The sequence below is a fragment of the Scheffersomyces xylosifermentans genome, assembly GCF_036884685.1.
Source record: "Scheffersomyces xylosifermentans strain CBS 12540 chromosome Unknown RJT20scaffold_1, whole genome shotgun sequence".
Taxonomy (NCBI): Eukaryota; Fungi; Ascomycota; class Pichiomycetes; order Serinales; family Debaryomycetaceae; genus Scheffersomyces; species Scheffersomyces xylosifermentans.
Window position 1 is genome coordinate 3,409,088 of NW_027042939.1, and position 19,808 is coordinate 3,428,895.

At 39.5% G+C, this 19,808-nt stretch overlaps 6 protein-coding genes across 6 annotated transcripts; 3 read left to right on the forward strand and 3 right to left on the reverse strand. All coding sequences in view use genetic code 12, as the record gives it.

The window, feature by feature from the left end:
- The first annotated feature begins 569 nt into the window (after positions 1 to 569).
- On the forward strand, positions 570 to 2,480 carry GCD2 (translation initiation factor eIF2B subunit delta). The gene has a single exon (XM_064916400.1). It carries the CDS (start codon positions 702 to 704, stop codon positions 2,316 to 2,318), a length of 1,617 nt encoding a protein of 538 aa, XP_064777786.1. The 5' UTR covers positions 570 to 701; the 3' UTR covers positions 2,319 to 2,480.
- A 722-nt stretch (positions 2,481 to 3,202) lies between these two features.
- On the forward strand, positions 3,203 to 8,972 carry ECM29 (Ecm29p). The gene has a single exon (XM_064919301.1). The coding sequence runs from the start codon at positions 3,341 to 3,343 to the stop codon at positions 8,909 to 8,911; it is 5,571 nt and encodes a 1,856-aa protein (XP_064777787.1). The 5' UTR covers positions 3,203 to 3,340; the 3' UTR covers positions 8,912 to 8,972.
- A 60-nt stretch (positions 8,973 to 9,032) lies between these two features.
- On the reverse strand, positions 9,033 to 10,496 carry RJT20DRAFT_5295 (uncharacterized protein; the record flags this gene model as incomplete). Its single annotated transcript, XM_064920518.1, has 1 exon — positions 9,033 to 10,496. The coding sequence occupies one exon, from the start codon at positions 10,494 to 10,496 to the stop codon at positions 9,033 to 9,035; it is 1,464 nt and encodes a 487-aa protein (XP_064777788.1).
- A 417-nt stretch (positions 10,497 to 10,913) lies between these two features.
- UBI4 (ubiquitin) lies at positions 10,914 to 12,631 on the reverse strand. Its single transcript, XM_064919303.1, has one exon. It carries the CDS (start codon positions 12,245 to 12,247, stop codon positions 11,330 to 11,332), a length of 918 nt encoding a protein of 305 aa, XP_064777789.1. The 5' UTR covers positions 12,248 to 12,631; the 3' UTR covers positions 10,914 to 11,329.
- A 383-nt stretch (positions 12,632 to 13,014) lies between these two features.
- RJT20DRAFT_5297 (uncharacterized protein) lies at positions 13,015 to 14,135 on the reverse strand (the record flags this gene model as incomplete). Its single annotated transcript, XM_064920522.1, has 2 exons — positions 13,015 to 13,907; positions 14,069 to 14,135. 2 exons carry the CDS (start codon positions 14,133 to 14,135, stop codon positions 13,015 to 13,017), a joined length of 960 nt encoding a protein of 319 aa, XP_064777790.1.
- Positions 14,136 to 17,461: 3,326 nt separating this feature from the next.
- RJT20DRAFT_144067 (uncharacterized protein) lies at positions 17,462 to 19,519 on the forward strand (the record flags this gene model as incomplete). Its single annotated transcript, XM_064918707.1, has 3 exons — positions 17,462 to 17,538; positions 17,614 to 17,852; positions 17,964 to 19,519. 3 exons carry the CDS (start codon positions 17,462 to 17,464, stop codon positions 19,517 to 19,519), a joined length of 1,872 nt encoding a protein of 623 aa, XP_064777791.1.
- Between the last annotated feature and the right edge of the window lie 289 nt (positions 19,520 to 19,808).

Genomic DNA, 19,808 nt, shown 5'->3' on the forward strand with positions numbered 1-19,808 from the left:
TGGTTGTAATAATACACGAAAATATAACATGTAATGCATGGCTGCAAATGTTGGTTTTCTAGAGTCAGAGCCAGGATGTATCATCTCTGGCCAAAAAACTGCAACTGAGAACAACAGCTTTTTGTGGTAAAAAGGGACGAGTCTCACTGAATCCACTGACACTCTCAATTCATTAAATCTAAATAGGAGTTCTTTTCGGAAAACTGTCCACTGTAAATCCAAAAAAAACAAAAGCACAACACATACATGTATCCTCCCCCACATAAAGCCATAACATAACACACCTCATAAGTCCCCCTTCGCACCCAATTTTTCGCACCCATTTTTCGCACAGTACTAATTTTAATTACTACCATTATTCAGGCACATACAATTTAGTATGTAAGACATAACAGTATACACCGATCTATAAGGATATACAACCCCAACATATGACTAATTGGAAGTAGAAATTGTAATTTTTTTTAGTTATTTCTAGTATAAACGCCCCATATGAACTCATAAATCATCTTTTTTATCAATTTTTCACAATTCTATTCCTCCATTTATATACCCCAACCACCTCTCTTATACAACACGCTACGGTATGGTACTAGAAGTTCGGTCCGCGCACGACGTTTGCATCGGATTTTTAATTCATAAAAGAAGTTGCGTCAAGACAAGATTAAAGGTGTTTAGAGGCCATTCAATTCACAGCAAAAATGGTCGAAGAACAAGCGCAGACGCTGCAGGCCAAGCCACAGGCTCCCGCCCAGGTTTCTGACTCTCAAAAAGCAGAAAAAGCGCCTGCTGCTGCCGCAGATGGTGCCTCAAAAGGTTCAGATGACAAGAAACTCTCTAACAAGGAGATGAAAGAATTGAAAAAGAAGGAGAAAGCTGCCAAAAGAGCTGCTCAAAAGGAGGCTATTGGTATCAGTCCCGAACAACAAGCCAAGAATGCAGAACTGAAGATAGAAAAGAAAAAACTGTCTGCAACTAATACTAATTTGAAGAAGCAATTGGATCAGACTTTGATCAAAGACCAAGGCGGTAAGAGAATTCCTGCTATTTTCAGTCATTTGGAAACCAGAGAACAAAGAAACGCTTCTTCTCCATCAATTTCGCATATAGTTCATCCAGCGATCCTTTCATTAACTTTGAAGTATTCTACGTATAAAATTGTAGGTTCGACACCAAGATTGAAGAACATGCTTGAAGTGTTCAAGGTAGTGATCCGTGACTACGAAACTCCAGCCAATACCACGTTGACTAGACACTTAACCGGTCACTTATCGCATCAAATTGAATACTTGAAGACCGGACGCCCATTGTCTATTTCTATGGGTAATGCTATCAGATGGTTGAAACAGGAAATCTCGCACATATCAATTGATACCAAAGAGCAACAAGCTAAAGAGACTTTATGCGAAAAGATAGATGATTTCATCAAGGAGAAGATTGAACTTTCTGGTCAGGTCATCATAGAAAATGCATCCAAACATATCACCGATGGTTCTACTATCTTAACATACGGCCATTCGGAAGTGTTGGAGAAGCTCTTCAAATATTGTGTGATAGAACAGAACAAGAAGTTCAATTTAATTGTAGTAGATTCGAGACCATTATTTGAAGGTAAGAGACTTTTAACTAACTTGGTAAATACAAACTATAATCCAGACGGAGAGGGATTGGACTCTGAAGTTGAATCTATTGCTAGCAGCAGAAGTATTAAGAGCCAGCCTATTACACATGAAAACCTTAAGATTCACTATGTTCTTATCAACTCGTTATCTTCGACTATTTTAGAAGATGTGGATTGCGTCTTTTTGGGAGCTCATGCGATGTTATCTAATGGACGTCTTTATTCTAGAGTTGGTACTGGTTTGATTGCCATGATGTGTCATGCGAGAAACATTCCAGTTTTGACATGTTGTGAATCAGTCAAGTTCTCAGACAAGGTCCAATTGGATTCTGTAACTACCAATGAACTTGCTGATTGTGACGACTTAGTGCAAGATATCAACTCCAAAAAACCTCCACAAAAGAAGTCGTTTGCTTTGGAACAATTCATCAAGCAATGTGAAGAGGAGAAGGAATCCAAGAACAAGAATAATAATAAAGGTAAGCAACAGCAGCAAAAGAAGAGTAGCCCTGAACCCGATGCCCAGGCTGATGATCTGACTCCATTAAAGGACTGGAAGAACATTTCTCACTTGAACATATTGAACATCATGTATGATTTGACACCACCAGAGTATATCAAGAAGGTTGTGACCGAGTTGGGAGCGCTTCCACCATCTGCGGTTCCTGTTATCTTGAGAGAATACAAGAATACCTGATTGTGAATAGAATAATAGAAGAGACGACATTAGGCTTGTGTATAGGCAACATAATATCTTTTTTGAATACGCTGTATTTCCCCACTGTAATCGTATATTTACATAATATTGAATTTGAATACAATGTACGCATACATGTACATTAAAGCTCTAATGATTGGTGACATTAGTTTACTTTATAAGTCAATTACTGCAAAAACGAAATTGCACCCAAATAGCTTTTTGCTGCGAAAATGAGGGCCGCTAATAAATAAAATGTATGAATAAGCACTTGTGAAGTAAGTTATTATGGGCTTAAATTGTAAAAGAATTAAGCATTATATGTACGTATTAAACCTTGATATGGTAAAAGCAGTAAAAGGGTTATAAAACAGATCAAATTTTTCGACTTCATTTGATCTGGTTTCGTTTATTGTGTATTATCGTCACATTGAGCTGGGTCCAATTTTTATTGAGTGTCGCTGTAAGCACATCATAATTCGATTCTTTATACGACTTTACCAGATTTTTTGCCGAATTCCACTCTTAGCCCTTTTCCACCAGGTCTAACTCCCTTAAAATCTCCAAATACACACCTAATATATAATTCAATCGCCCCAACTCCAAAACACCACCCACCGGCTTGAACTTCTTGCCCTCTCTCATACTCCTCACAATCACACTCACACACCGCCGCCACCATCGTCTCTCGCTAACCTCTCGCCACACGTACAGGAAAATCGTCGCTAATTTCAGCACTTTTTGGGACAACTCGTCCTGCGACTTCCAATTTTTGCCATCGCCGCCACCACCGATGGTACCACTACGGTACCACTACGGTATAAATATAGAGCAGTATGTCTCTATTTGGATGTAAGTTAGTGAATATATGTTTATGGATATATGGTATATATTATATATTATATTGTACTATATACTATATATCGTTTCTTGCTACTATATATAGCCCTACATAGCCAAATTCATTCTTGATAGCTGTACTTCTCATTGTATCTTCTGGTTTCCCTCTTTGATACCCCACAATGGCAGAAGCTGAATTGGCTCTCATCAACAAAGTCGAGTTGAGAATCGCTCTCGCCGAAGATGACAAGCAATTCCAGAGCTCTCTTCAATTGTATCTCGCTCCGATACTCTTGAAACTCGCCAGCCCGCACGCAGAAGTCAGGAAGGCCATCTTGAAGATCATACAGCATCTCATTCCAAGAATTGCCGCTGCCAGAGATATAAAGCTCCCGGTGGAAACCCTCTTGGATCAAGTGAAAAATCCTAAGATCGCAGCCAATGCCGACCCTTCGTCAGTTCGGTTATATTCGTTATTATTCATTTCGAGGTCAATTGACCGCTTAGATGACTCAGAAAAACGTCAATTGGTGCCAAAGGTATTGGACAGTATTAGTACCTTTCCAAGTAGCGTATCTGCTCGATTATTCAACATCGCATGCAAACTCTTGGAGGCATGGAAAGCACCATCAAGAGACTCGGACGAATTCAAGAATATGAGACAAACTTTGGGATTCGATAAAAGGCCACAAGACGAAAAATTCATAGCTGCAAAGGTGGCCAAGTTTTTGATGTTACAACCAAATGCTACTAACGTAGCTGTGCAACAGCTAGGATTAAGTGTAGCTGACAACGCATTCTTCAACCAAGAAGCCGGAGTGACATACGGCTCAGCACAAGAAATTTTCACCATAAAATGCCGTTTACTCGAGTTGTTGAAGGCAGGCTTCCTGGAAAAATTGCTAGCCGTGCCGTTAATGATTGCATCTGTTGATCCTTCATCAGCTATAAATGATGGGTCAGAAATCTTGTTCCGAAAATTGCCTATCAACTTAGAAGACGAGGAGTACGTGAATGAGCTCATATCGTTGTTCGTGGGCTCAGCAGAACTCGGAATTCCTCCTGTTAAACCAACCCTTCAAGATAGGATTTTGCAGCTTCTTCTTAAGAGTAAGGTTGCGGCCAGCAGTCCTCATATCTCAGTTATCTCAAGCATGGGATTAGCATCGGAGTATTCCAAATTAAAGCAAACTACTGTTCTGTTCATAAATTGGGTTAGTAGCTTCAACAGTGAATTTGCAGCTTCAGAATCAAAGATCTTGCGTGAATTCAACGTAGCGATGGCAGGACAATTGAGAAACAACTTACTAACTGATGGTTGGCCACAGATGGAGACTGCTAATATTAAGAACTACGGCGCCAGTCTAAACCAAAGACAAATGCAGTATGAAGCGCTAGGAAAGATCCTTAGGTCATACCCAGAGTTGTTCCTCAATGACATAGCCTACATTGAATTCTTATTTCAATCTTTAGAAGGAGAATCGGCCGATTTGAGAGCCACAATTCAGGAAGCGTTATCAAGCCTTACCGTGCATTTGCCTCAGCTTACCGATGCCACGAAGGTTAGGCTCAAACAATTGACTAGAGAATACTTGGTTGTAGATAAGAACGTAAATCTTGAGAATGTCCATTCTTGCCGGTATGTTGCCATCAAGTTCATTAATTGTGCTTTCCCGTTCAAGGATGCTGAAGCAAGATACTTGTGCATTTTAGGTACCGCTAAGGAGAACAGATCAGATGTTTTAGAAGAGGCTAATAAGGGTTTACATCCACATTGGTTTAACATTTTGCAATCGTCGAACACACTTGAGTTTAAGAAGACAGCGGACCTCTTAGGTGAAAATTCAACTGTAAGCTTTCCGCCATTCTCAGAGTTTGTATTCACCCTCCATAAAGAGGTACAAAGCTTGAAGAGTACAGATGGAGCAGTTATTTTCCATGCACTTGCCAAGGCTATCAAATTTGCTCTACAGACCCTTGTGATGCAAGCCATTCACAAGAAAACAACGGTCATTGTGCCAGATGAGGAATGGGCAGTTAGATTAGATAAGGCTCTTGAGGTAGATAAAGTGGTACAAGATTTAGTTGTATCGGAAATCGAAGCAGTATCTCAACCCGAGATTGATATGCTGAACGGAACCGAAGAAGAGACATCTTTTGATATCTTTCTTTCCATTATATTTGAAGCATTGGTTGGCCAATACTTCACCACTACTAATATTACTCCTGATATCACATATGTGGAAGTTTTTGCTAAAATGGTTGCTATGTCTCCTCCACATGTTATTCAAAAGATAGTCACGTTTATTCCAAAGCTATTGGACCTTTTGGATGGAAAGGTATTGAACGATCATGCCATATCACTTGTGTGTAAATCATTAGGTATAATTGCAAGCCATCCAGCAAACTCAGATAGTGAAGTTTCAAATTTGTTGGTCAAGCTTACCGCTGAAGACGCGGCAAGTTATCTTTTGAAGGGAAGACTTTTGGCCTCTGGTTACCTTATTGGAAGGCTCTACTTAAGGCAGCGTACAAGCACTGTGACTTCTGAGTTTTTGGAGAAATATTGTGAACATATTCTCAATTTACTTAATGATTCAACATTTTATGCAGTTATTCTTGAATGCCTCTCTCAATTAGCCATTTTTGGTGTCCTTGGTCCAATTTTGAATGGAGGAATTAGTTCCTATGTGACTAAATTCCTCGATGTAATTACTCCAAAAGTGAAGAAGATAGATGAAAAATCGGTTTTGACATTATCCTATCTTACTCTTGCAAGTCAGAGGCGAGAATCGGCAGATACTGAGATGTCGGTTTACGAAAAGTTGGTATATGACACTCATGTTTCGAAGCAAGTTGAATACACTTTTACAAGTGGTGAAGCTCTTTTAATCATGGCTACAGGTTGGCAGTCTAAATTGTTACAGCGTCAACTTGACATTCGAGGTGAGGAAGTTAAGTTCATTCCTGAAGATATCTCAAGATTGCCTATCATATTGGATGTTGTCTTGAAGGCTTGTTCGGATACGAAGCCATCTTTGAGAAAAGCTGGATGTATTTGGCTATTGTCCCTTGTCCAGTATTGTGGGCATTTAGAGCTCATTAAGGTGAAAGCTCCAGAAATTCATGTAGCATTTATGAGATTCTTGGCTGACAGAGATGAGCTTGTTCAGGAATCTGCTTCAAGAGGTTTGAGTATCGTTTATGAAATGGGAGATTATGATCTTAAGGATACTTTGGTCCGGGGATTATTAAAATCTTTCACTGACTCCAACTCTACGACGAAGTTTACCTCTGGTTCAGTTGAACATGATACTGAATTGTTTGAGCCAGACCTTTTGAAGACAAATGAAGGATCGGTATCGACGTATAAGGATGTTTTAAGTTTAGCTTCTGATGTTGGAGATCCTAGTTTGGTTTATAAATTCATGTCTCTTGCAAAGTCGTCAGCTCTTTGGTCTTCCCGAAAGGGAATGGCTTTCGGTTTGGGTTCTATCTTATCAAAGTCATCTTTAGATAGTTTGTTAGCAACTAACAAGAACTTATCTGACAAGTTGATTCCAAAATTATTCAGATACAAATATGACCCAAACTCATCAGTTCAGAGATCGATGAACGATATTTGGAATGCGTTAATTAAAGACACCTCCAAAACTGTAAATGACAATTTTGAAATCATCCTACAAGAGTTATTAAAGAGTATGGGAAACAAGGAATGGAGAACTAGACAAGCCAGTACAGTGGCTTTGAGTGATCTTCTCCAGATTGTTCCTGTTGAGAAATACGAGACTAAATTGGAGGAGATCTGGAACATGAGTTTCAGAGTCATGGATGACATTAAGGATAGCGTTCGGAAGGAGGGTAATAAGTTGACGAAGTCATTAGCAACGACCTTAACTCGCATGATTGACCCAAAGAGCTCTACTGGAACCAAGGCTGAGACCATTGAAATCCTTGAGACGTTAATACCATTCTTGTTGGGAAGTAAAGGGTTGTTGAGTGACTCGGAGGACGTGAGAAGCTTTGCATTAGAAACAATCTTAAAGTTATGCAAACTAGGAGGAAGTTCTATGAAACCATTTGTCCCCAAATTGATAGAAAACTTCATTAACTTGATGTCCACGTTAGAGCCAGAAGTTATCAATTACTTAATACTTAACGCAGACAAATATAACATAAAGAGCAATGACATTGATGCCAAGAGATTGCAAAGTTTGGGTCAATCTCCAATGATGGATGCCATAGAAAAGTTATTGGATATTTTAGACGATTCGATGATGGAAAATTTTATGATTAAGTTGGAATCCTCTATCAAGAGATCAGTAGGTTTGCCTTCCAAGGTAAGTGGTTCTCGAGTATTAGTGACATTGGTAACCAAACACTTAGAGCTTGTGAAGCCCTTTGGAGACAAGTTGTTAGCAATTTCGATACAACAAATTAACGACAAAAATGATACAATTGCCTCATCTTATGCAACTGCTGCTGGTTATTTGTGCAGAATTGCTACAATCCCTGCCATTATCTCATATTCCAAACAAATCAATAAGATGTATTTCGAAAGTGAAGATGATAAGTTCAAGGAAAGAGCTTCAATAGCCAGTGAAAGTGTTTCAAAATATTCAGGTGATAAATTTGATTTGGTTGCCGCTGCCTTTTTACCTCTTGCTTTTATCGGCAAGTATGACTCGAATAAACTTGTTAGACAAAACTTCGAACGAGAATGGATAGAGAATACCAGTGGCAATGCAAGTTCGATTAAGTTGTATTTGACAGAGATTTTGGGATTTTTCAAGCAGTACATTGGCTCTAATAGATTTGAGATCAGAAAAATATTGGCTAAATCAGTGTCAAGCTTGAGCAATTTGGTTGATAACTTGTCGCAATTTTCGGATGAATCGACCAGAGAGTTGATCGAATTGTTAATTGAATCAAATAAAGGAAAATCCTGGCAAGGAAAAGAATTGGTTTTGGATTCTTTAGTTTCTTTTTCAATTAAAGCTAAGGACTATTTGGATAAGCATACTGAAGTTTTGGAAAGGATTCAACAGGCAGTAATTGTTGAATCCAAAAGGCGTAATAAGGAGTACCAGCAACAGGCTATTAAGTTGTTGGGTAAGTTTGTACACACATATCATGAAGAAGAAGACTTAGTTGAAACTTATATTGAAATCATGACACTTGTTTTGAAAGACAAGTACAGAAGTGTTGATGGCGACGATGACGACGATGATGACGACGACGATGACGATGCAATGGAAGTCGACTTAAAGTCGAAAATTAATGCAAAGCAAAATGTTGAATTGGAAGAGCATAGATTGTCACTACTTGCAAATGTTCTAGAGACTTTCTATGTTGAAGATGATAAATCTTTTAATCACGACTTCTTTAGATTTGTAATCGAACAGTTAACCGCTATTTTCCATTCCCGCTTAATTGACACTACTTGGAGATCAAAAATTCAGGTTAACGAAGGTTTGAACAAATTGCTTCTCTCGATTGATGAGAAGTCAATCACCCCACACGATACTGAATTGGTTTTTTCTATCTGGAATTTGCTTAGTGATAGATGCTTGAGCTTGGAAAACATTGAAAATGTAAAAATCCAATTTATCAGGTTATCAAGTACTTTGATAAAAATATTTGATGAAATTAATGATGTCCAGAAGCTGAAGGCGATTGTGGAGGAGTTGTCGGCATACAAGTTGCAAGAGACTTCAACTGTCGTGCAAACAGAACTTTCCAAAGTTGTCTAATTATATCAATATCAATAGCGTTTAGAACACGGATAAATTAGACACAATTAGCATTTAAATCTTAGATAATTTTTTAAGTTGTAACGGAACGCAGCATGTATTCATTTATTAGAACAATAAACTAGTGGATATTACTCAACTTATTGGTATTCCTATTCACATCAACGTCCACCTTTTCGGCGTATTCTTCAAGAACTGCCAATCTCTTGTTTTGGACATCGACTTCTTGTCCTATTGTTTTAGCCGAGGTATTCAATTTCCTAGTAAACAAATCAATTTGATCCAAGTTTCCTGCGATTTCATCTTCAATGTCGTCATCTTCAGAATCATCTTCAAACTGGTATCGACTAATCTGATGGTGATTCCTTGCACCTTTATAATTCATCTCCCCCATAGAATTAGCATTATTCATACCCAGTTTGAGTCTTTGTTCACTGTTGTACATTTCTTTACGGTTTTCATCTTTCTTTGAGAGTTCCTCCATTTTGGCGTTTCGGAACATTTCTTCCTGTTGGCGTAATTTAGTCTTCTTATTGAAGGGACTACCATAAGCTGGAATGAAAATAGATCTATTTAATCTCTGCAATTCGTTAGCCTTCTGATTGGCAATTTTGCTTTGAGTTTCGGCCAAAAGTAGGTTCTGTTCTGCTTGATATATTCTCTCAGACTGAGAGCCTAAAACTCCCATAGTATTAATTGCTGAAGCATCGGCTTGTTGTGCCATGGATAAAGTCTTTCTAGTAGAAGCTGCTGATTCCTTCTTGATGAACTTGATTTCTTGCTTAGTATCATCCACCGCCCTTTCCTCGGGGTCACCTTCGTGGTCGTTAGGCAGGCTTCCATTATCTCTGAATTCTACAACGTTCAAGTCAATTTCATCTCCGGTGGGGTCATTAAGATCAAGACCTTGCATATCTTTCGGTGCTTTTCTTGATGGCCTTTTCTTCAAAGAGGTTTTTGAGTCTAGTGTAATAGAATTCAGGTCAACGCTTCCCTTTCTAATTTTCAATCCCTGAATGCTATGAGCAGTTGGAGTTCCATAGGGGTCTGTATTAGATCTGACTGGGGGTGACCGTGAATACGACTGACTTGTAGAACAAGAACTAAAATCTTCATTGTTACAATTCTGTTTCCCATCCGGATAACTCCTAGTGCTGGGCGTGCTATATGGATCACTATTTGATCTCTTCGTTTTCCCATAGGGTTCAGTTCTTTCTTTAGAATTACTATTTGAATTGTAAGAACTTGACCTAGATACTTTGTTACTATTATCATTGGTCGTCCCATAAGTATAGTTATTAGTTGAATTACCGCTACCATATGGATTTATTTGCTGGGTTTCATTGCCGCCAGTTTGACCATAAGGATTAATACTGGTTTTGTTTGCTTGAGCATAAGGGTTACCGCCTTTGGACATCAAATGTGATTGAATGGCCTTATTTCTTTCACTGGCGTAAACCTTGAAGTCACTGAACTGCTCTTGTCTTCCTCCATCAGACCTGGTAGAGATTCCCGCCGCTCTCAAATCGGACCTTACTTCCTCTTCTGTTGGTTCTCTTTTCTTGAAAAGATTCTTCAAAGCCATTGCCTACTTTTCTTACTTGCTGTGGTATTGGTTGTCCATGACTTCCTTACTTCCCTCTGGACACAATTCCATAATCTCTTTATCTTATACTTCTAAACCTCGTATTAGAAATGGCTGAAAAAAAATATCCTAAAATAGTCACATCTTTTTTTCTTTCCTTGGCGATAAATTATTATCTGTGATTGTTCACTCCATCGGTTATTTGGGGTGTTTTATCAGAGATTCTCCCATGTTGATGATAAAATAGAGTTGGATATTATTATGCAAATGGCACATTTACGAAGAAGTAGTTTGCCTTATCAGCCGTAGCTTGGGCTCTCCTGTATGTAGTGTAAACTTGGATTTTGCATCCATTTGGTTAATGGTTATTGAGTCTGATGATAATTAAGGATCGAGTTATGGCAGTATGGAAGAGACAACAAATAATTAGGCTACCAAGGAAGTGTTGCATGCGGTGGTTTAAGCATAGTTGGAAAATTTTTTATTCTTTTTTTTTTGTTTTTTAAAGTCAAGTTTTGATGTTCAGATGGTATTGCTTAGGTTGTGATTGTGCATTGTACTACGAGTCGAAATTATGGATTATGGAGCACTGTTATAGGGCCTCTTAGGATAGGGCCCGTCCTAAGAGAATGAATACGATTTACTGGTTCTTTATAATAGAAATTCACCACATTAAATGGCCTTCGTTTATTATGCTATACTGTTGTCTTGCACTACTAAATTCATTTTACAACACAATTACAAAATATAACTGTTCAGGGGACTGTTAGCTTATGTATTAGTACAATTTATATAAACTAATTATCTTTCCAGTATCACCTTGTCCAAAAAATTTATTGACCTCCTCTCAATCTCAAAACCAAGTGAAGAGTGGATTCCTTTTGGATGTTGTAGTCAGAAAGAGTTCTACCGTCTTCCAATTGCTTACCAGCAAAGATCAATCTTTGTTGGTCTGGTGGAATACCTTCCTTGTCTTGGATCTTGGACTTAACGTTGTCAATAGTGTCAGAAGATTCGACTTCAAGAGTAATAGTCTTACCAGTCAAGGTCTTGACGAAAATTTGCATACCACCTCTCAATCTTAAAACCAAGTGAAGAGTGGATTCCTTTTGGATGTTGTAGTCAGATAAGGTTCTGCCGTCTTCTAATTGCTTACCGGCGAAAATCAATCTTTGTTGGTCTGGTGGAATACCTTCCTTGTCTTGGATCTTGGACTTAACGTTGTCAATAGTGTCAGAAGATTCAACTTCCAAGGTAATGGTCTTACCGGTCAAGGTCTTAACGAAAATTTGCATACCACCTCTCAATCTTAAAACCAAGTGAAGAGTGGATTCCTTTTGGATGTTGTAGTCGGAAAGAGTTCTACCGTCTTCCAATTGCTTACCAGCGAAGATTAAACGTTGTTGGTCTGGTGGAATACCTTCCTTGTCTTGGATCTTGGACTTGACGTTGTCAATAGTGTCAGAAGATTCGACTTCAAGAGTAATAGTCTTACCTGTCAAAGTCTTGACGAAAATTTGCATACCACCTCTCAATCTTAAAACCAAGTGAAGAGTGGATTCCTTTTGGATGTTGTAGTCGGAAAGAGTTCTACCGTCTTCCAATTGCTTACCAGCGAAGATTAAACGTTGTTGGTCTGGTGGAATACCTTCCTTATCTTGGATCTTGGACTTGACGTTGTCAATAGTGTCAGAAGATTCAACTTCCAAGGTAATGGTCTTACCGGTCAATGTCTTAACGAAGATTTGCATGTTTATTATATTCTATGTGAGATAGATTGATGTGTAATTGATGGATGAATAAAAGATGATTATAGCATTCGTCGGTTTCGAATCATAGTGGCAATTCCACTCCTTATATAGTAATCCCAATTCTGGGCCCATTGTACGCAGGCGGTTGCGTACCCCCTATTTGAGTGACCGATTCCCACATTTTGAAGCAGTTGTAGCGACCGAAACGCGAGTCGGAAGTGATAAGGACTGGTAGCGTTCACGTGACCGGTAGTAAAAAAAAGCAATTCAAAAATGCTTCTAGAAGAAAAAAGCAATTTTTGTGATACCTTATTGGGGTAGGCAAGAGATCTGGAAAAAGAAATTCTTATGTTTTCGCCAGCCTACATCATGCGCTTGAGCAGTCGTGACTCAGTTAATGAGAGCCGGTTGTCGTTCTCCTAATTACAACGGACAGATAAGGCAGTCTCATTGCAGCAGTTGTAGACTACAACACGATTTGACGTGGAAGCTCCAAACAGGGCTACATATAGGGGAAAGGGTTTAGTAGTCATCATCATGCGATGTTGTATATTTAGGGGCCAGAGTGGTAAATAGGCTTTTTCTCGTCATAGTATCTGTCGTATTGGTGCATACGATCGATTCTCAAACGGATATCTGACGCGATGAGGTATTCAGTATGGTGTTTAATAAATAGAGTATTAGGGATTAGTTATTAAATTATTAATGCAAGTGGAACGAGCCAATGTTACGAGGTCAACCTATTGTGGATGTAAACACAGCGGGCACTACTGTTCTCGGCGTATGAACGGGTTGTTCGAGTATCTCAAAGGATCCAGTTCCGTATGTGGTATATGGTTGGTGAGATGACTATTTATGTGCGATGCATCGCTTGAAGGCGGGAGCATGTCGAAGAATGACGGGCTTTTTGGAGTTGACATCATGGCATCTATTATTTCATTGGGAGCACCATGGTAGTAGTTGGATTGGCGACTGCCGTTAATGACCAGGAGATTATCCTGTGATTCTTCCATCAAGGTCGTCAAAGTTTTCAGGTGAAAATTGTGATTCCGATCAACTTCGATGCTCTTAGCACGTTTGATGTAATTCTCTGTGTTAAGTACAATTTCTTCAGTAGAGACCCGATCGAGCACATCAATTGAATTCCGCTTTACGCCCGGTGTAGACATATCGGACCGAAGCCTATGTATGTTTACTCTGAACGCTTCTAACAGTTCTGGATTCTCTAGCAATTGGATCAACTTCAATAATTTTGAGGTGATTGCATCGTGGTATTTTGGCGGATATGATATTTGGCCCAAGGGCTCAATGTAGATGTGACGTTGATTTTTCAACCATTCCACAAACTCATGAGATCCGTTTTGGACCAAATATAATATTACTGTGAGGGTCTTCAATAGTATGAGGTTATTTTTGTCATCTGACTTGTTAAGAATAGGCATCGTATGGGACCGCTTCATCTTTTGTGGGGATGAAGGTGATAATGCATGCATGGAAATGCTGGTACTGTGTGAACGTTTTAAATCCAGATTATTGATGTTCACTGTTAGTCTCTTAGTTAAGGTAGATATTATGGTAGATAAGTGTCTGGAATTGTATGTGAGAAGTGAAAGCTCCATCAAGTCATGGTTGAAAGGTCCTAGTGGTTCGCTATTGGTGGCTTAATGTGGAAAATCGTTAGTATGATTCATTGAGTATATATCACCAGTATCGTAAAAAATCTCTCGATTATGAGTTCCAAATGGTACTCCCTTAGCACACTTTGTGGGGGTGCTAATTCTGAAGTCACCATACTCTGAAGAAATCTCACACTTTACTTACCATTCTTGATCTTGGACTCTGTGATGCGGGTTATCTTCTTGAAGCTCTTGATGATAGCATTTGCCATTTCACCCTAGAGAATCTACTAATACAATAGTGAATAGCTACATATTTTACAAGTTTATGGAGAAGCAGGAAACGAAAAACTATATATATCCTTCATTTTCCCATGCTGCCTCATTTCACCGTTTGGAACACCGAACCCCGATTAACATGGCGGGTATAAGCGTGTGATACAGCATCGTCTTGCAACTGTCGGTCGACTCGGATGTAAAAATGATAGGGTAGTAATAATATTTATATGCTCATTGTTGCTGTATGGATGTTTTACTTGTCACCAGCCAGCTCGGCCAGTAAAACTGCAACTTGAATTACCTTTATTGGGTAGTATTGCTTTCGATGTCAAGTTGTGCATGAGGGCGTGATTTATAGCATTATGGTGCTTCTCATTTACGGTTAACTAGTGACTCGGTGGTTTCTATCTTCATACTCGAAATATCAATCCAGCCCCGGATTTTAGGCGGCCATGGTTGTTTTATTATCTATGGTATTGTGACTTTAATCAACCGAAAGTCGCAAAAGTTCACCTAGTAGCATAATATATCTAGCATTCCGTAAGTTGCAAAATTCCGAAACTCAAGAGTAGATAAGATATCGTCGAACCTGGATTATTGTTCCGATGCCTGCTTGTGCAATGCAACCTCGTAGTTAGAAATCCACAATTTTTCGAAGACATAGGTCAGATAGGGGCAAAAACCTAATTACTAATGGTGACTTGCCGGAACTTCCCATTAAGTCCAGTGATTAGTCGCGATTCAAGTTCTGTTAGGAGTGCATTGCTGTCACCAAGATTAAGACTAAGCATCAAGATCCTTTTTTGCATGAACACCACAGTGATTGGCAAGTATTTTTTGTAGGGTAAAGTAAGAATAGCAATCAGATAGCGAAACTCAGTCAGAAGAGACATTCTTATGAGGAAGAAGAGAGAACGAGCTATGGAAAGCTTTAACCTTTTGCGTACTACGTGTATGAAACTTCATTCATATGATTTACATCAGGATGAAAAGGAAGGCTTTCTGGGTGGTGTGTTACAATTAAAGTAGTCCGGGTGGAAGCAAAGAACACCTCACATTCCTGAGAGGTTTATACAAAGATATGGGTGAAATAGACGCATCAATAGGTCGTGGAACAGAATGACGAGTAGCAATAGAACATAGGTCGTGGAACAGAATGACGAGTAGCAATAGAACATCAGATAGGAGTAGATTTTTGGTTATCGTGCATGTTTGAGCCTCTCTATTCTTCTATTCTCTCGCCAAACTTTTTTCCTCCGATTTCTCCTTACAGACCCCTATTTTTCAACCTAGAACCGTCGATTCCAATAAAGAGCATTTATCTTTACATATTTTCCTGTTATGCCGATACGATTGTTGCCTATGGAACCAAGAAGAACTGCCCCCACTTCTCTTCTACAAAGTGTCTACAAAATAACCTCATCTCTCATGTCAGTGCACAACAAAATCTTTGCTAAGCTAGTTTCGCAGTGATTTCTCCGCATTAGCACGGTAATGAAGCTCCGAATTGAAGTGGAGATACTGCGATAGGTGCTACAGCCAAACACAGCCAAATTATGTAATTACAGTGTTTTCCATTTGGTTACATCATTCCATGAAAAGTGTCCGTAACACTCTGAACGGGTGATTAATGGGAGGCAAATTCGTGTATTTTAGTGCCCCACACCTTATTCCTTCATCTATCTTAAAATAGATTCTGGTCGTTACTGTCGCCATACCAAAAATGGACTGAGTCATCCACCGGCTTTTTCATTTGTGTGTGAAAGTCACCTGACCTTTGACCATTGTATTTTTTCCCCATGACTCAGTTCACAACCAGAGCATCCCATCACATCCTCCCATTCACGGTTTGGCATTGAAGAGACGGTGGTTTAGACTTCCAGCTAAGCGATATCGCCGATTCAACGGCAATACGAAAAATCTCCAATACTAAATCGCTGACCAAAAAAAATGGTTCTACGGTTTCCAACTCACTCTGGTCCCATTATTCTCGTCTATGGACTCCATAGCTGTACCTCCGGTTACTCGCCATGAAATATGCTCCCATTCCAGTGCCAACGGAACCGTACTACACACTCTGTATCACTACATGTACTACGTAGTACGCATTGCACTGCTCCCACCACACCTACCATACCGTACAATGCTGTAGTGTACAATACTTTTGGCTCCGTACTGTACCGTACCGTAGATCTTGTTCTTCTGTGCCTTTCTCCTATGTCTTTTTCAGTTCCTTCGGGACAACCTTAACGTAAAATCAACTCACCCTCCCTCCTGTCCACACCTTCACCCATCATCTCCATCATCATCTTCTTCCTGCATCTCCAATAAAATCCCACCACCGCTGAAAATTTTCTCCTCCCCAAAAAATTCTCTCGTTAATTCCGCCGAAAACTGGGTACACTACCCACACTACCCACACTACCCTCACTACCATCACTGACCCACTACGTAGTTCTAGGGAAACTGCTCAGAAGACGTTAAGGCCACAGAATGAGAATTTAGCACGGATTTTCGGCCGGATTTTATTTGTTGGTGAGACAGTTTTCCTTTCGGTTTTCCTGTTGGTTTTGGTGATATTCTTGTTTTCTTTCTTGATTCAGTGTAGTTGATTTGCTCTCTATCTCACTCTCGTGTGTTCGGCATTCTTGCTTCGTCTGATCCCAGCTCGTCCCGAATCCCTCACACGGTCTCACGATCTCGCTGCTTCGCCGCTAGTTGAAACTGGTTTTTGTCTCCACTCAAAACTCGTCTTCACTGTGGCCCTCGTAAATCAAAAAAATCCATTGTCACCCCCAACACTTTCCCCACCAAGACAGGTACAAACACCATCGTCTGGCCACTATATACAACTAGCGACCTGAACAAGACCTACTGCGGTATATCGCTGTAGTGATCTATTACTTCAACCTTCTTTCAAAAAATCCAATAACCCTCATTAGCCTGCTGCTACTATGTACTAGAGTTCACTCCCCAGCGAATTCCCATCAGCGAGCAGCCTAATCCTTTACACCGTTCAAGTCCTACTAGACAACAGGTCCGTATAGGGTATCTGCTACGACGTAAAGTCACCAACAAGTGATCCTTTATTTGACTATCAAGTTCATACCTGATTTGGACTATTATAGACCGTTACACTCAAAGCCTATTTCATTCCTGGAAGGTCTCGTGCACCATCGTGAAATTTTTTGAAGCCTCGAATTCGAAGCTCTTCACAGTCCGATAGCTCCAAACGAAGCTTTCTACATAGAGATAGCTAAGATTCCACAGACAAAAACGCTTTTAAATCATCGAATCAACTGGGAACACGAATATAACCATGTCTGGTGTGGACACGGATTCTCCGAGAGTTGAAAATCCACAAGATATTCCTGCTTTGACTGGTAATTCTGCAAGGTCTTCTCCCAACAGTCAGGAGAATCAAAATAAATCGTTGCCGGCTAGTGCTAGCGTTCCTCCTCTGCCTCATAGAGACGAAAAACCATCGTTTAACTACGATTTGGATCTTTTTCTCCTAACAAAACAGTATTTAGAGGCCAAAAACCATCATGGACTTGCGTTGATAGCGAGACAGAAGGGTGTTCCGCCCTTTCTCCGTTTCAAGGTCTGGCCCATTTTGTTAAAATACCATCCATACGTGCTCAACCCTTTCATTCAGCCTGACAACGATATACACGAAAAGGAAGACGATCACGAAAATAATGACAAGAGTAAGAGTGGTACTAAGAATGATAAGAATGGTAGTATTGAGAATAATAACTCACATTCTGATAAATCCAATGCTATAAACATTGAAAGTACCAACAACTACTCTAACACAGATAACGATAACGAACATATTAACGAAAACAATAGTATCAACACTTACGATAACTCTGAAGAAGAAATTGGAGCAAAGATTGATAAAGATCTTAAAAAGTACATCAGGCGTCCTAGGCAAACTTCTGACGCGGAATTAGCAAGTATAGAATCGGAGATATTCAGCATTTTGAGATCATCTATCCTAAAGTTCACTATGAAATGGGGTAAAATTATAAAGTATGACCCTTCATTGACATGGATAGCTTTCAATTTAGCCGAGTGGTTTCCTCCAATACTGAAGACTGGTTGGGTCTTGCGTGGAAGGGAGACAATATCACAAGATAATTCCATGGTTATAGATCTTATGGAGGACTATAGCCACTACATCGATAACATTCCCGACCTTAAGAAGTATATTACGGATTTGGTGACAGAAGATAGAATTTCTCTGATGTCTTTCCATGACGTCTATGAGCGTTTGGTTCTCGTCCTTTTGCATTCTCCTGAACAAAAGAAGAGAAAGAGCCTTAATGGAAGTAGTAGCTTCGTTCCACCTAAGCAAATCAATAAGACTGTTTTGCCAATTAATGGTGGTACAATCGAGGAAAGAGTTTCTTTCTTCATTTACTGCTTAAGAAAGGTTCTTCCAGAGCTTTCCCAATTCTTCCACGAGGAGCAAATTTTGAGTAAATTTGGCTCTCTGTACGATGAATGGCTCATTTGGTGGCTCAAATTTGGTGGAGCTAAAGTATGGTCCAAGTATGACAGAGGTAGAATATGGGACCGATTATTTGGTTGGAGAATAAAGAATCCAAAGAAAAACATGCAATATTACCAGGAGAAACTTGATAACATCAGCAAGAATTCATTGTCAAAGTTGGGACCAGATATTTTTTGGTCGTTAAGTAATGATGACAACTATGGAAGCAACAACAGCAAACATAATGACATGAGAAGAAATTCCTTCAAGGACTTAGTTGAAGAATTGAACAATGATTTCCATGTTTCAAAAATCGATACCACCACGTCGAAAGATGTATCATCTGCCTCTTCCAGAAGACCTTCTTCTTCGTCATCTGCCTCGACAGTGTCCGCAAACTCGGGAGTTCCTTCGTCTACGACATCTTCCTCGTCTACAATTTCAGTTACCATACCGTTTTCGAAACTTGATGCACACATCGAATTAGTTTTCATTTCATTGGCTTTGCTCAAGTCGAAGGAGAACGTACTTGTTGAACTCGATCAACATGAAATAAGACAATTTTTGTCCAGACTTCCATCGAAGTCTTATAAGTACAAGCAAAAGAATCATTTGCCCAAGTCGGGGGACAGAGGAACTTTTTCCAATGGAGGTTCTACTGCGTCCTCGGCATCATCCTCCACATCAGCATCGCCCAAGACTGGTGCCGTGTCACCTTCGCTCACTGCCGCCAATGACAATGCGGGCAACAACAATATCATAATATCCAACGACTCTCATTTTAACCACAAGGTTGATTTCATGGATAATATTATCAATGAGTCTGGAGAGTTGTGGAGAAAATGGCTTTGGCTGGAGATGATTGAGGATATTTGAGACGATAAATAGATAAGACACTATCTAGTTTTAGATACGTGACCTAGCTGTACATTAGAGAATACAAATTCACATATAGAGATTTTTCAGAACTTAGGACTGTATTTGTTCATGTAGGTAAAGTAGTTTCTTTGGTACCCAATATTGCTGCAAATAGTATCATGAGTTTACAGCGATTGTATGAGAATATTAGCACCAATAGTGCTCCAAGAATAAAAATAAAAAAATATTATACTCCACTTCATCGAAGTACAGATATAGAATATACTACGTTGTTCCGATGATCTTG